The 12,602-nt window shown below is 46.3% G+C and overlaps 1 protein-coding gene across 1 annotated transcript in view; it reads right to left on the bottom strand.

Moving 5' to 3' along the window:
* Nucleotides 1-4,809: 4,809 nt before the first annotated feature.
* The window catches only part of LOC307210677 (cyclic AMP-dependent transcription factor ATF-7), a 115,029-nt gene continuing 107,236 nt past the window's right edge, over nt 4,810-12,602 (bottom strand). The window contains exon 12 of the mRNA XM_079966759.1: nt 4,810-10,440. Coding sequence (XP_079822885.1) covers nt 10,223-10,440 — 218 coding nt within the window. The 3' untranslated portion in view covers nt 4,810-10,222. The remainder of the gene's footprint in view (nt 10,441-12,602) is intronic.

The following is a 12,602-nucleotide window of genomic DNA, read 5'->3' as shown; positions in this document are numbered from 1 at the left end:
CCACCACTGCTTCCCCAAAGGGCTCTGCACATACTTCTGGCATTTTCCACTATGCCAATGCGTATTTCCCTATGGGAGTTGCAATGACATGATGAAAACACCCTGTAACATAAAGAAGACAAGGTCTTCCACACAAACAGCTCAACATGTGGCCTCACTTCCATGCTGTCGTGCTTCAAGATGCAACCACACTGCTTTGCATGCCGGAGGTCTCGGGTTCAACCCCCAACACCTCTGGATAGGGCTGCCAGTGTCCCGTCTGGAAATCCTGGACAGCCTCTGCCAATCAGTGTGGACAATACTACGCTAGATGGACCAACAGCCTGACTCAGAGTACAGCAGCTTCCCATGCAGTTTTGTACTTGTGAATTAGGCCAGAGGCTCAACACGCAATCTGATGAACCAGCAAGATGCGACAGCTGCGCTAGAGCAGCGGCAAGAAACAAATCTTTAAAAACGAAAAGAAAAACCCATCGAGCTGCACATTCAAAGGTTGTTGTTGTCTGGCTTCTGCACTGCTGCTGAATGGAGGCCAAGTGGGACAAGGTGTTTTACTGTAGAGCAGGGGAATTGTCTTTGGAAACAAATGCATGTAACAAGGAAGCAAGCGAATGTAGCCCTACTGTTCGCAATCTGCACAGGTTGTCTACATACACGGAAGATAGACCTGCATGTTTTGAAGATGCAGCCTGTTGAAATCAGGTGCAGAAATCCAATGCATTTTGGCTGCAAAACCCTTATTCTGGGTGCAAATGTCTTTGTTCAGTCCTTACATCAAGTAGGGGCTGGGTCCCTCAACTTAAGGCAAGCCAATCAAGCCTAGAAAAAAAGCACTGTTTTATATCAGCAAAGCATGTACGACGTGGCCTTCCTGAAATGTACGTGGGCTTCAATAGCTTATTCCCATAACCAGTTTGCAAATGTCAGCGTCATCTCTTCCCCAGTTTCTTCTGCCTACTGCTGTTGCATCCTCCATTTTTTTTCTTCTAGAACAGACAAAGTTACTTTGCCTGCTTTCTGAACAGAGCTGGAAACAGGAGTTCTACCACTTGCTGAGTTCCAGTTCTATCCAAAAAAGGTCTTTCTTGCTTCCCACAGTGGCCAGACAGCATTTACCAGTTTGTATCTGCAGCACCCATTCACGCAGTCCTAATTAGATTCCCAGAAGGACAGTCACGTCAAATCTGTTGCGACAAAAATGAAGCATCCTGCAGCCCCTTAAAGACTAGCAAATTCATAACAGCGTAAGTTTTCGTGGACTAGGGACCAAATTTGTGTCTTTGTGGACTCTTTGTTGGTCTAGCCATGTTGAAAACCTCCGCTTCTCTTTGGTCTACGCATTTCGCACTGAGGGGAAGGGTGGGTTGGGTATAGAAAAACAAGAAAAACTGGAAAATGCAAAAACGATTCCAGTGCAAACTTTAAAACAAAAACAAAAACACAAAACAGTGGCAGGAGCAGTATCATTCATAGTTTTAGTGGTAAAGTACTAGTGACTGCAACCTAGTACAGTGGTGCCCCACAAGATGAACGCCTCGCAAGACGGAAAACCCGCTAGACGAAAGGGTTTTCCGTTTTGGAGGCGCTTCGCAAAACGAATTTCCCTATGGGCTTGCTTTGCAAGACGAAAATGTCTTGCGAGTTCCTGCGGGGTTTTTTTCCTCCCCCCCCCTTTTTCTAAGCTGCTAAGCCGCTTATCAGCTGATCCGCTAAGCCGCTAATAGCGCTAATCCGCTAAGCTGTCAATGGGCTTGCTTTGCAAGACGAAAAAAACCGCTAGACGAAGAGACTCACGGAACGGATTAATTTCGTCTTGTGAGGCACCACTGTATACATAGCTGGATCAGCAGTTTTTTTTGTCTAAAAAGCTTCATGTCAACTTACTGTATTTCTCACTCTATAGGACGCACTGGACCATAGGAAGGGGAGAACGGGGGGGGGGGGGGAATTCTCCCCTCTCTGCTCAGCGCCCCTTCACCAAAGCAGCAGGAGAAACGGAGCCCCTTCCATTTCTCCTCCCGCTTTGCTGAAGGGGCGCTGCGCAGAGAGGGAAAACTGTGCAGCGCCTCTCCAGCGAAGCGAAGCCTGGAGAGCAAGAGGGATCGGTGTGCACCGACCCCTCTCGCTCTCCAGGCTTCAGGCGGCTAACCGCAAGCCTTTGGAGCGCAGTGGGAACTCCTGCTGTGCTCGGAAGGCTTGCGGATAGCTGCCTGAAGCCCCCGGAGCGCAGTGGGAGTTCCAAGGAGCCTGCATTCGCTCCGTAAGACGCACACACATTTCCCCTTAATTTTTGAAGGGGAAAAAGTGCGTCTTATAGAGCGAAAAATACAGTACATGTCAATCAAAAGATGAAACTTTGTGCTTTCTATCACTGCTGCTCCTCATCCAGCTTTCACCTTTATTAGTCCTCTATGCCTCCCCCTGCTAACGAACTTCCTGTTAACATGCAAAGAGCCCTGCTGGATCAGGCCAAGGGCCCTGTTCTCATGGTGGCCAACTAGATGCCCACAGAACTCCCAGCAACTGGAATTCAGAAAGGCATAATGCACCCGATAGCGGATGGAACATGTTACAAAGGAGCAGGTGAGGAAGGAAAGGCACAGTAAAGCCATTCAATGAAGCCTGAGAAATGTGCTAGCCTTATCACAGCTCAGCCTCTGGGGCAGCTATGGAGTTTCCCAACTATTCCTGGCATGTGGATTGTAAGGGTGGGGTGGAACCATAAGAGGGAAGAAGCTCATGGGAAATAGCATTACCTACATTACCAAAAGGCAGAGCCAGGACAGGGCAAGACCCTCTGGTTGGGCACCCTTAAATGGTGAAGGGAAGGAGGATGTTCTTGTTTTGTACTGGCCACCCCAGAAGGCTGAAGCAGCCGGGCGACTTTCTAGCCGCCTTAATGTTCTTTTCCATCTAAACTATGGAAAGGGCTGCCTGCGAATACCTGGATTCAATTTCTGCTCTTCTGAACATACACAAACACACCCTAGGCTCAGAAGGAACAGCATTCCAAGCTGTAATACATTATTTGCAAGATATAAGCCAGGAAAGCAGAGCCGTTCCCCCACCACTACCTCAATGAAATGCGGATCAAACGCAAGGGCCAAAAATCACACACACCAGCCAAAACATTCCGTATCCTATCAAAAAGGAAACAATTTTGTGGAAAGGGCAGGCACGCCTGTAAATTAGCAAACTGGATATGGCACTAAGAAGGGCCTGGAGTTTCCTCCAACACACTACAGGGTCTGCAATGTGAAAGGGCAACTCTTCCCTCCTGAGGGAAGGGATTCTAACAAGCTGCTCAGATGTGGGTAGTTGGTTAAACGGGATGGAGGTGTGATGGTGAGACAGAATGATTTATTGTTCGAATGGAACCAAAACCATCTGTGTGAATTAAGCTCTTTTCTTTTCTCTCTTTTCTTTTTAAAAAGAGAGTTCTTTGGAGAAAGGGAAGGGAGCAAAGACACTAAGTTGAGAAAAGTACTTTTCACTGAGAGAGAGATGGACAGGGGGTGAAGGAACTCTAAAGAAAAGGAAGACAAAACTCAAAACTGAGGTAAACGATTGTCTTCAGCTAGAAATTTGGAAAGGAATATCCAGAAGGGTGTCAAACTTCATCCAAAGGCTGTTCTGGGAAGGCAAGCAAGGAGAAATATCTCTAGCTGTGTGCATAGCAGACGAGAACCGAGAAAAGAAAGCATTCTATTTGCAGTTGCCAGCCATTTTTTAAAACCTGTATTTAATAGCAAAATGTCTATAGGAAAGAAGGTCAAGAAAAGGGGCTGACCTCAAAGCTTGCTATGCACACTAGCAAATAAGGTTAATGATGGGGTCTAACCCCTACCATGTTAAAGCTATGGTTTTTCCCAGTAGTGATGTATGGAAGTGAGAGCTGGACTATAAAGAAGGCTGATCGCCGAAGAATTGATGCTTTTGAATTATGGTGCTGGAGGAGACTCTTGAGAGTCCCATGGACTGCAAGAAGATCCAACCTATCCATTCTGAAGGAAATCAGCCCTGAGTGATCACTGGAAGGACAGATCCTGAAGCTGAGGCTCCAATACTTTGGCCACCTCATGAGAAAAGAAGACTCCCTGGAAAAGACCCTGATGTTGAGGGCACAAGGAGTAGGGGACGGCAGAGGCTGAGATGGTTGGACAGAGTTCTTGAAGCTACCAGCATGACTTTGACCAAACTGCAGGAGGCAGTGGAAGACAGGAGTGTCTGGCGTGCTCTGGTCCATGGGGTCACTAAGAGTCAGACACAACTAAACGACTAAACAACAACAACAACCCCTACCATGCCAGTCTGTCACAAGCCTAACGGTTTTTACTACTTACTAGCACCACAGGGGTATTGGGAGCGGGCAACTGAGTGAAGGAACGACTAAGTCTGGGTTCTGAAATCTCTCTTCTGTTTTATATTATGCAACTGCAGAAATGGTAATTTCCCCAGTATGCATGAATTGCAAAAAACCAAAAAACTATATAGCAGGTTAGGCCCAGAGCCTAGTGACATAAAAGGCACTTCTTTCACCTTTCTGCTGGCAGGAGAGAAGAGGTAAGAGGAGGTTTCAGCATCAGGTCAGCAAGAAGCCAAAGCAGGCGGGTTGGGGGGGGGCAGGGGATCCACTGATCAATGTCACAGGCAGGGTTGTACCTAGGAATTTCTCCTATGGGAAGGCAGGTCCCAACTACCAGAAGAATTAGGAGTGTTCCTGATTTAGAAAAAATGGACAGCTCTTCCTACAGAGGAGAAAAATGCCCGTTATCTCTATCTTTTACCATGGAGGGCTGGCGAGGGGGGTTACAAAGTCACGTCTTTGGGTCAGACAAATTTCCTATAAAGGCCGACTCTGGCAAGGCATTATTTCTGTAAACTTCTTCACACTGAACATCTGCCGGGTGTTTGTGTGTGTGGAGAGAAGAACAAGGCTCACTTTAAGCACTTGATCTTCTATGCTGAGAAAAACATGTCTAGTGGGTGTGTGTGGCTGATTTAAAGCACTAGACACAGAATGGTATATTAGTAGAGGGATGCGCAACACATTATCTTTACATCTTTTAAGACAGGAAGGTGCTCTAAGCATGATTCTTTAAGAAGCAGCTGGAGACATCCAAGATCTACTGGAGCCATCTATAGGGTGGTTGTTGTTTTTTTACTAACACTGTAGTATTTTAAAAGGAAATGTTGAGTAAGTCTTGGGCATGCTGAAAGGCAGGGGCAGGCGTCTCTCTGTATGTTGGGACCATCAGCCCCAGTTATCATGTTCAATGCTATGGGATGAAAAGACTTGGAGTCCAGATACCTCTATGAAAATTCCAGAAAATAGTTCGGTAGAAAATTAGGTTACTTGAACCAGACTATGTAAATCAGCTGTTGGTTTCCAACATACAATGCACAGCTCATACAGCTCTCATTACTACCATGTTTGCCCTATGCTAGAGACGTTGGCGCAGTTATTTCATGGAATATCTGCTTATATCAAAGGAATTACTTTTTGGTGTATACCATCCTGGAGTAAGCGTTATCTGCTAACCTCTTGGTCTGGTAACCAAGGGTGCTGCAAGAGAAAACCTTTACCACTCGATCCTTGCAAGATTGTCTGAGCTGTAGGAATGAACTTGGCACAAGCTACGCTAATTAGCAGCTGGGGTTAGAAGGGAAATTATGGCACAGGAGTTCTCCCCTAGCTGTGAAGAATGTCGCTGATACAAGGTCTCCCTGCTCTGGCAAAACCCTTGGACTGGGATGTACCTTACAATCCTTCTTCAGAATTCAACATGGCCACACACACACCTGTACCTGCGTGGGTACTCCTTCCCCTTGGTGTTAGATCTCACACTGCCATGTGGTGCTCTCTCTCTCTGTGTGTGTGTGTGAGAACACTGTTACAGTGTATGCAGAGCAAGTTGTGTACACCTTCAGTATTCTTGCCTCCTGGCAGGGTAACAACTGGTTGGCAGAGGCCCATGAAATAGGCCCTGCCCTCACAATCAATTCACCCCCACATTCCCCAGAAGCACACGAACAGGAAAGAGGCAGCCACCTTGCGACAGGTGCATGGGAAAGGGAGAAGCCATTTTATAAAAGCAAATAATAAAACTGCCAGTTCCCCTTTCTCAGCTCAGGAAATTTGAATTCTGTCTTATCTATGCGTTAAGCTATTAAATAACTGCATTAACAGAGCTAATTAATTAATTAAGCTAATTAAGCTGAGGCTCCAATACTTTGGCCACCTCATGAGAAGAGAAGACTCCCTGGAAAAGACCCTGATGTTGGGAAAGATGGAGGGCACAAGGAGAAGGGGACGACAGAGGACGAGATGGTTGGACAGTATTCTGGAAGCTACCAGCATGAGTTTGACCAAACTGCGGGAGGCAGTGGAAGACAGGAGTGCCTGGCGTGCTCTGGTCCATGGGGTCACGAAGAGTTGGACATGACTAAACAACAAAAACTGAGCTAGGCTGAGTTCCTTCTGTTCAAGATGGGACTGGTGGGATAATATACTTGATACATAAGCGCTATCACAGGGAAACGGTTTGGGCCCATAACTTCTCCTTGCCTCGACATGCAGCTTGTGCACCATTCCAAGTCCATTTAAGGCACTGCAATGCCATCTACAAAGTCTCCCTTTCTCCCTGATGGCTGTTGTCTCTGCGCCTTTTCCTGCTCCTTATCGTGGCTCTCTTTACCTTATGATTCTGCACACATATGCGCACACCGCTAGACTGCCATAAGGAAACATGGCCCGTAGGAAGAAGAAGAAGAAGAAGAAGAAGAAGGGGAGGAGGAGGAGTTTGGATTTGATATCCCGCTTTATCACTACCCAAAGGAGTCTCAAAGCGGCTAACATTCTCCTTTCCCTTCCTCCCCCACAACAAACACTCTGTGAGGTGAGTGGGGCTGAGAGACTTCAAAGAAGTGTGACTGGCCCAAGGTCACCCAGCAGCTGCATGTGGAGGAGCAGAGACGCGAACCCAGTTCTCCAGATTACGAATCTACCGCTCTTAACCACTACACCACACTGGCTCTCTAGGGTTGTGGCAACCACTGGCAGCAGCAGGATGGGGCAGAGGCAAGGAATCCCCAAGAGGCAGGCAGAAAGGGGACAATCTCTTTCCCATGGCTCCACAGCTGCCATCTCCAACCTTGAGTCCCCAGACATTTTTGGAATATAGGCAACTCTCAATCTGTGCGTGTTCGATGCACGTGCAACTGCGCATGCCATGTTTGGCACCGGAAGAGGGTGGAATGAGCTTATGTGCATGATGACCTGGAACATAACCCCTGCATAAATGAGGGGGGGTGCCTATACAGCTGCCACCATCCCTGGCCACTGGCCGTGCCGCTTGGGGATGATGGGATTTGTAGTCCAACAGCAACTGGAGAGCCAAAGTTGGGGAAAGGCTGCTCTAGAGCCAGGCTTAAGGTGACTTTCTATTGAAAACGCCCAATCAAAATCTGTTTAGCAGATTCTGATGAGGACAGAGGCCATAGTAAAAGGGGCACAGGGCATGTGCTTTGTATGCATTTCCAGCTAAAGGGATCTCAGGAAGCAGCTCTGAAGAAGGCCTCTTTTGAGGAGCCATCAAGCACCTGAGTCAACAGTACTCAGAAGGACTGGTGGTATGACTAACACTAGAATCAGCTTCAGATATCATCTCCCACAAGAGCACAGCGTCTGTTAATGAGAGGTGGTACTAATTCGTATTTTGGATTCAACTTTACCTCAATCCCCTTTCCCCTAGAAAGCAGGACCAAGCTGAAGACCTTACCTTCTTATCTTTTCTGGCACGCATTCAACCAGGAAAAGGATTCTGAGATTTTTTTTTTAAAATGAAAACACAGCATTGTTGGGCTTTGAAGGGGGCCAAAAGAAAAAAAAAAAGTTGCAATCTGTCCTCTAGCCAGCAAGCTCCTTTCCTGTTCTATTATCCTTAGAGGATCCTGGCTGCTGCACCTGCTGGGTCTTGTTATCGGAGCTGTCACTAAGGAAACAGATACCCTGTTGGGACAAGTTATATTCAAAGTACTTGCCTCTGTGCATGTTCAACATATCAAATAAGGGGGAAGGCGGGGGGTGGGGGGGAGGAGAGAAGACAAGTGACCGGATGTCTGAAATGCTTGCTAAAAGGAAGTCTGCAGGCATTGAGAGTAAATTTCTTGCTGATTTTAAACAAAGGGGGAAGGAAAAGGAACCCAAGAGGAGAAAGGAAAAATAAAAGGTCACGGAATAATAGACTAGAACCGAGATCAGGCTAAGGCAAGGAAATGGGTCAAAAAGCAAAGACGTCGAGGCCCTGAGAAGCTAAAAAGACAAGGGAGATCACCTACTGTGGAAAATCTGCACATTGCACAATTGATACCGAGATTCTTGAATAGGCGAATGTATATTCTAATGGGAAAATTTGCCAAAACTGGGGTTAAAAAAAGTCATTAATGGTGAACCTTACACGGTTTGGCAGCATGGTGTACAAAGCCCATTAAAAAGAACAGAATGTTTTCAAATGAGTTTTTTTTTTTAAAAAAAACATATTTAAGGAAGACAAAATGAAGGAAATGTTGGCATTGATGGGCTTCTGTTCTAACAGCTGCAGCGTAATAGTCACAGGCTTGCCTCCTGCTTGCTAGGGATGCAGGCTTGATATCTACAGCTACCCAGTTAGCAAAAGCTCAAGGCCGACTTGAGGAACAGACACACGCAACACACACAAATGCGCTTTGGCAACAAGCAAGAGGCAACAGGAAGAAAGCAACTCCAAGCGCCCTTTTAAAATGCCAAGATTTTTCGTTTCACGTAATATACCCTTGTGACACCAGTGCTCTAGGAGTCCTGCATTTGAAAGGAGTGGCTGGGAGAAGGCGCGGCGGGAACATGATTACTCAAAGCGGGGGCAAGAAGAGAGAAAAAAGAGAAAAGAATGCTCCTCCCAGCCTCTTGCCCTTGAAAGAGACACTCCATGATTTAAGGCCACAGTCTTAGCAAGTTCACTGGGTTAAATGCAACAGGCGATCCTTTGAAATGTGCAGGGGTTAAAGGGGTTTTGAAACCTTTCAAATGTGTGACCTATGGAGAGGCTTCCTGCCTCTCCTTCAAAAACAGGGCAACTCTGACATCAGCTCAGCTCAGCTTAGCTTTGCATAAGGCATCCGCTAGGCAGCAGGTGCCTAGTCAAGTTTGACAAACTTAGGGCGACCCGATCAGGGTGCATATTCTGCACACATACAGATCCTAATTGTTTCAATTTTATTCAGATTCTGCTAGGTGCAGGAGAGGCGAGGGGGTGCATGGAGTGTCAGAGCTTTGCCTTCTGCCCAGTGGAAGCACTGCTTATTCTTCCTAACAACTGGAACACCAAAGTACCGTAACTTGATGGTTACCTCCACAGCCAAACCGGGCTAGGAACTGTACCAGGTGAAAAGGTGACCGATTAATGCACTCGTCTCTGATCTGATGCACAGCTACAGACTCTGCAGTCTGAGATGCTTGCAACGGGTTTTCCATTTCCACTGCGGCGACTACCAACAGCCCTCAACCGCAGCAGCTACGAGTGAGGTTGCTTGCTCGCTTCACAAAACAGTTGGGAATGGGGGAAATCAAACCTACAAGGTTATGGAGCTTACCACCTTCAGAGCCTTGAGCTGCAGTCCTGGTGTGAAAGTGCAGAATTGAAAGCCAGCTACAGCAGTGGCGATGGGTACACTGGAAATGTCAGAAAGCAGCGGGGGTGGGGGGGTGCTAATTTTTTCATAAAAACGGGCAGCACCAGCAAAACGCCACAGCCTCTCCCAAGAGCTGCTTCCCTTTGCTAAAAAGCGGCCAACTCGAGAAAAGCACCATAAGTAACCAAGCTAAGGGAGGCTTAGTGTTAGTGGAAGTTATACCTGAACATTAACCATTTAAGACCACACCGAGCAAGGCTAAGTGTGCTGTTGACTCCATACGACGGCCGATCGTCCCTAAGGGGTGGCGAAGCTGCTCATTTTGAAGCCATCGTTTAGAAACAGGATGGTCATCGTACTACTTTGGGCCAGGATGTGAATAGGGATATACTTAGTTAGAAGCTCCGTAGCTGCCCTTAACTCACTTTAAGAAAAAAACAAAAAACAAAAACAAAAATGTATCCACCCCATATCGATCGAGGGGCTTAGTTATGATCAGTCTCTCCAGCTGCAAGTTCTTATTGGTTAGTTCTATGTCACACATTTTGCGACATCATCTGCCAGCAGACTGGGAGTGGGGAGCCATAATGACGTGTGACTGTATGGGCATGTTCAGTTCTGTCCTTTGGCTTGCCATCTGAGTGAGGACTGATGTGGCGACAGCTTCGGCTGCAGAGCGGACAGCCAGCCCATTGGGAGAGGCCGTCACAGAACTGTGCTGGATGACAGGAGCCGGGGAACCTGTGGGCTCAGAACTCTCCTTGGGGCTTTCTGTATTTTTTCAAAAAGAGAAAGAGAGAGAGAGAGAGAGAAGAATTATGAAAAAGGTTGTCTCTTATCATGTGCTAAGTGTTTAAAGAATCCCATAGGTCTGTAGATTACAACACGGCAGCCATTTTGTCCCTTCCCACCATATGCATTTCATCATGTCGTTTTAGGTCGCTTTCTTTTTCTCAAATATACCCTGTGGGTGGAAAGCAGTAAGACTAGCTACTGACTCAGCAAATGCCACCACCACATTTTAGTGTAGGATAAGTAATTCATCCAGGACTCCATAGCAAATTCAGGTGAGGAGGCAGCACAATCCATACCACGTGTCACCTGTCACTGTGACAAATCCATCTTCTGGAGATTTTTCTGGAGGAATGCTGACATGGTTTGCCTCCTTCAGGACATACAAGGTAGAGATGGAGGAGGAATCTGCCCTACTAGGATTCCAAAACAGATCATCAAGACGGATCATGACCCAGATCGGACTGGTGGCCGTCTTCAGAATCCACAATTGAGTGTATTCTGATACGAGGCAGCCTGGGGGTTATGCACTGTCTCTGCCCCACAATCAATTTGCTTTAAAAACATTTATAAAATAGGATATCCATTCGCCCATAGCCTGAACAGCATGCACTCGGGGCTTCTTGTGATGGAACATGGTGATATTCTGTCACTCTCAGGGGGAACTGTATAAAAAACCCCATGGCTGCTCCCCATATAAACACTGCAGGGACTGAATACTTTATAAGCTTAGAAGAAGGCTGGGAGAACGAAGGTGGCATGCCAACTTTGGGCAATCTTGTAAGTTGTTGTTTTTTACCTGTAAACAGAACGGGCTACGTCCCCTATGAGAACCCGGATGGACCAGACTTTAATCAGTCCTTCAATCACTAGTACAAGGTATGATGAATTTCCAGCACTGTGCCTTCTTAACATTGCCTGCCACCTTCTTTCAGCAGCAGTTAAACATGGCCACTTCACAGTTCCGGAAACTATTTCTCTATATCCGCCACCTCTCCCAGTTTTTCAAGAAGCAGCAACAAAATTATCAGGGCATATATATGCGGCTCGAGGTTCAGCAGCATGATTTCAGCATTCATTATGAGAAGAAGAAGAAGAAGAAACAACCAAGCCTGTGTTGCTTTCTAGAAGACCTATGGCTGAGAGAAGCTCCAGCTTACTCAAAACAGAGCTCACTTTGCCAGGGCAAGACCCCCTGTTTCAAGAAGCAGACATCCCAGTAGCTTTGAACAGAGCTCTTCTCCGTTGACAGCAGCACACCTGCCAACTCAAGAAGGCTCTATTTCAAGTGGGATGCGGGAACCCTTCCAGCTCAAAGATCCAATATTCTATGTGAAGTCTTAGACCATGATGTGGAACATCATGGGGATTCAAGCTTGTTCCTTCTTTAGAGAGAAACTTTTCCTGGAACGAAACCTGAAAATGGAGCCGTGATCAGTGCCTTCACTCGGAATCCACTGTGAATAGCACCATCTGTTCTTGGTATACATCCCAGAAAACAAGCTAGTACAAACACACTTATTGACTTGTGGTCAAGCTCAAAAGCAGCGAAAAACTGCCACGAGCTGCTACTTTTGTCCCAGGAGTGCACCTGTGTATCCAGAAACACAGGAGGAAAATCCAGTCTTACAATAGGTACATGACAGTGCTGTTTCAAACCAATATTCACATGCCATTCAGTATTATTTACTCAAATTTTAAACGAAGTATCCAGCTTTTACTTTCATGTCCTATTGAACAACAATAACAAACCTTTAGCATAGTGTGCTGCAAATCCTGTGTTGTTTTGCCTTGTTGTCTCCTTGCAGTTTATGGTATTTTGGCATTCCCGCCCTAACATAAAAATTACTTGCAAGGTATCACAAATAATATAACCCAACTGTGCACGAGGAAGCTGTAATTCTATCCATGCCCTCTGGCATTTTTGTTTAAGGAATTGCTTAGTCACAAATCTCAATAATAAAAAAGACTGTGTGTCTGTGTGCATGTGCAAGAGAGAGATAATTTCATTTTTAATATGCAGATGCAAACTGAATTTCTATTCCTGCAGCAAGCAGACAACAAAGACTAATGATACGAATGATAAATTCTAAATGATAACAGGAGTGGTGGTGGAAGAATCATGCTGCCTTCTTGCATTG

This window comes from Podarcis cretensis (assembly GCF_951804945.1).
Source record: "Podarcis cretensis genome assembly, chromosome: 2".
Taxonomy (NCBI): domain Eukaryota; kingdom Metazoa; phylum Chordata; class Lepidosauria; order Squamata; family Lacertidae; genus Podarcis; species Podarcis cretensis.
The sequence above is the reverse complement of the archived record's forward strand: the minus strand, read 5'-3'. Positions and strand labels throughout refer to the sequence as shown.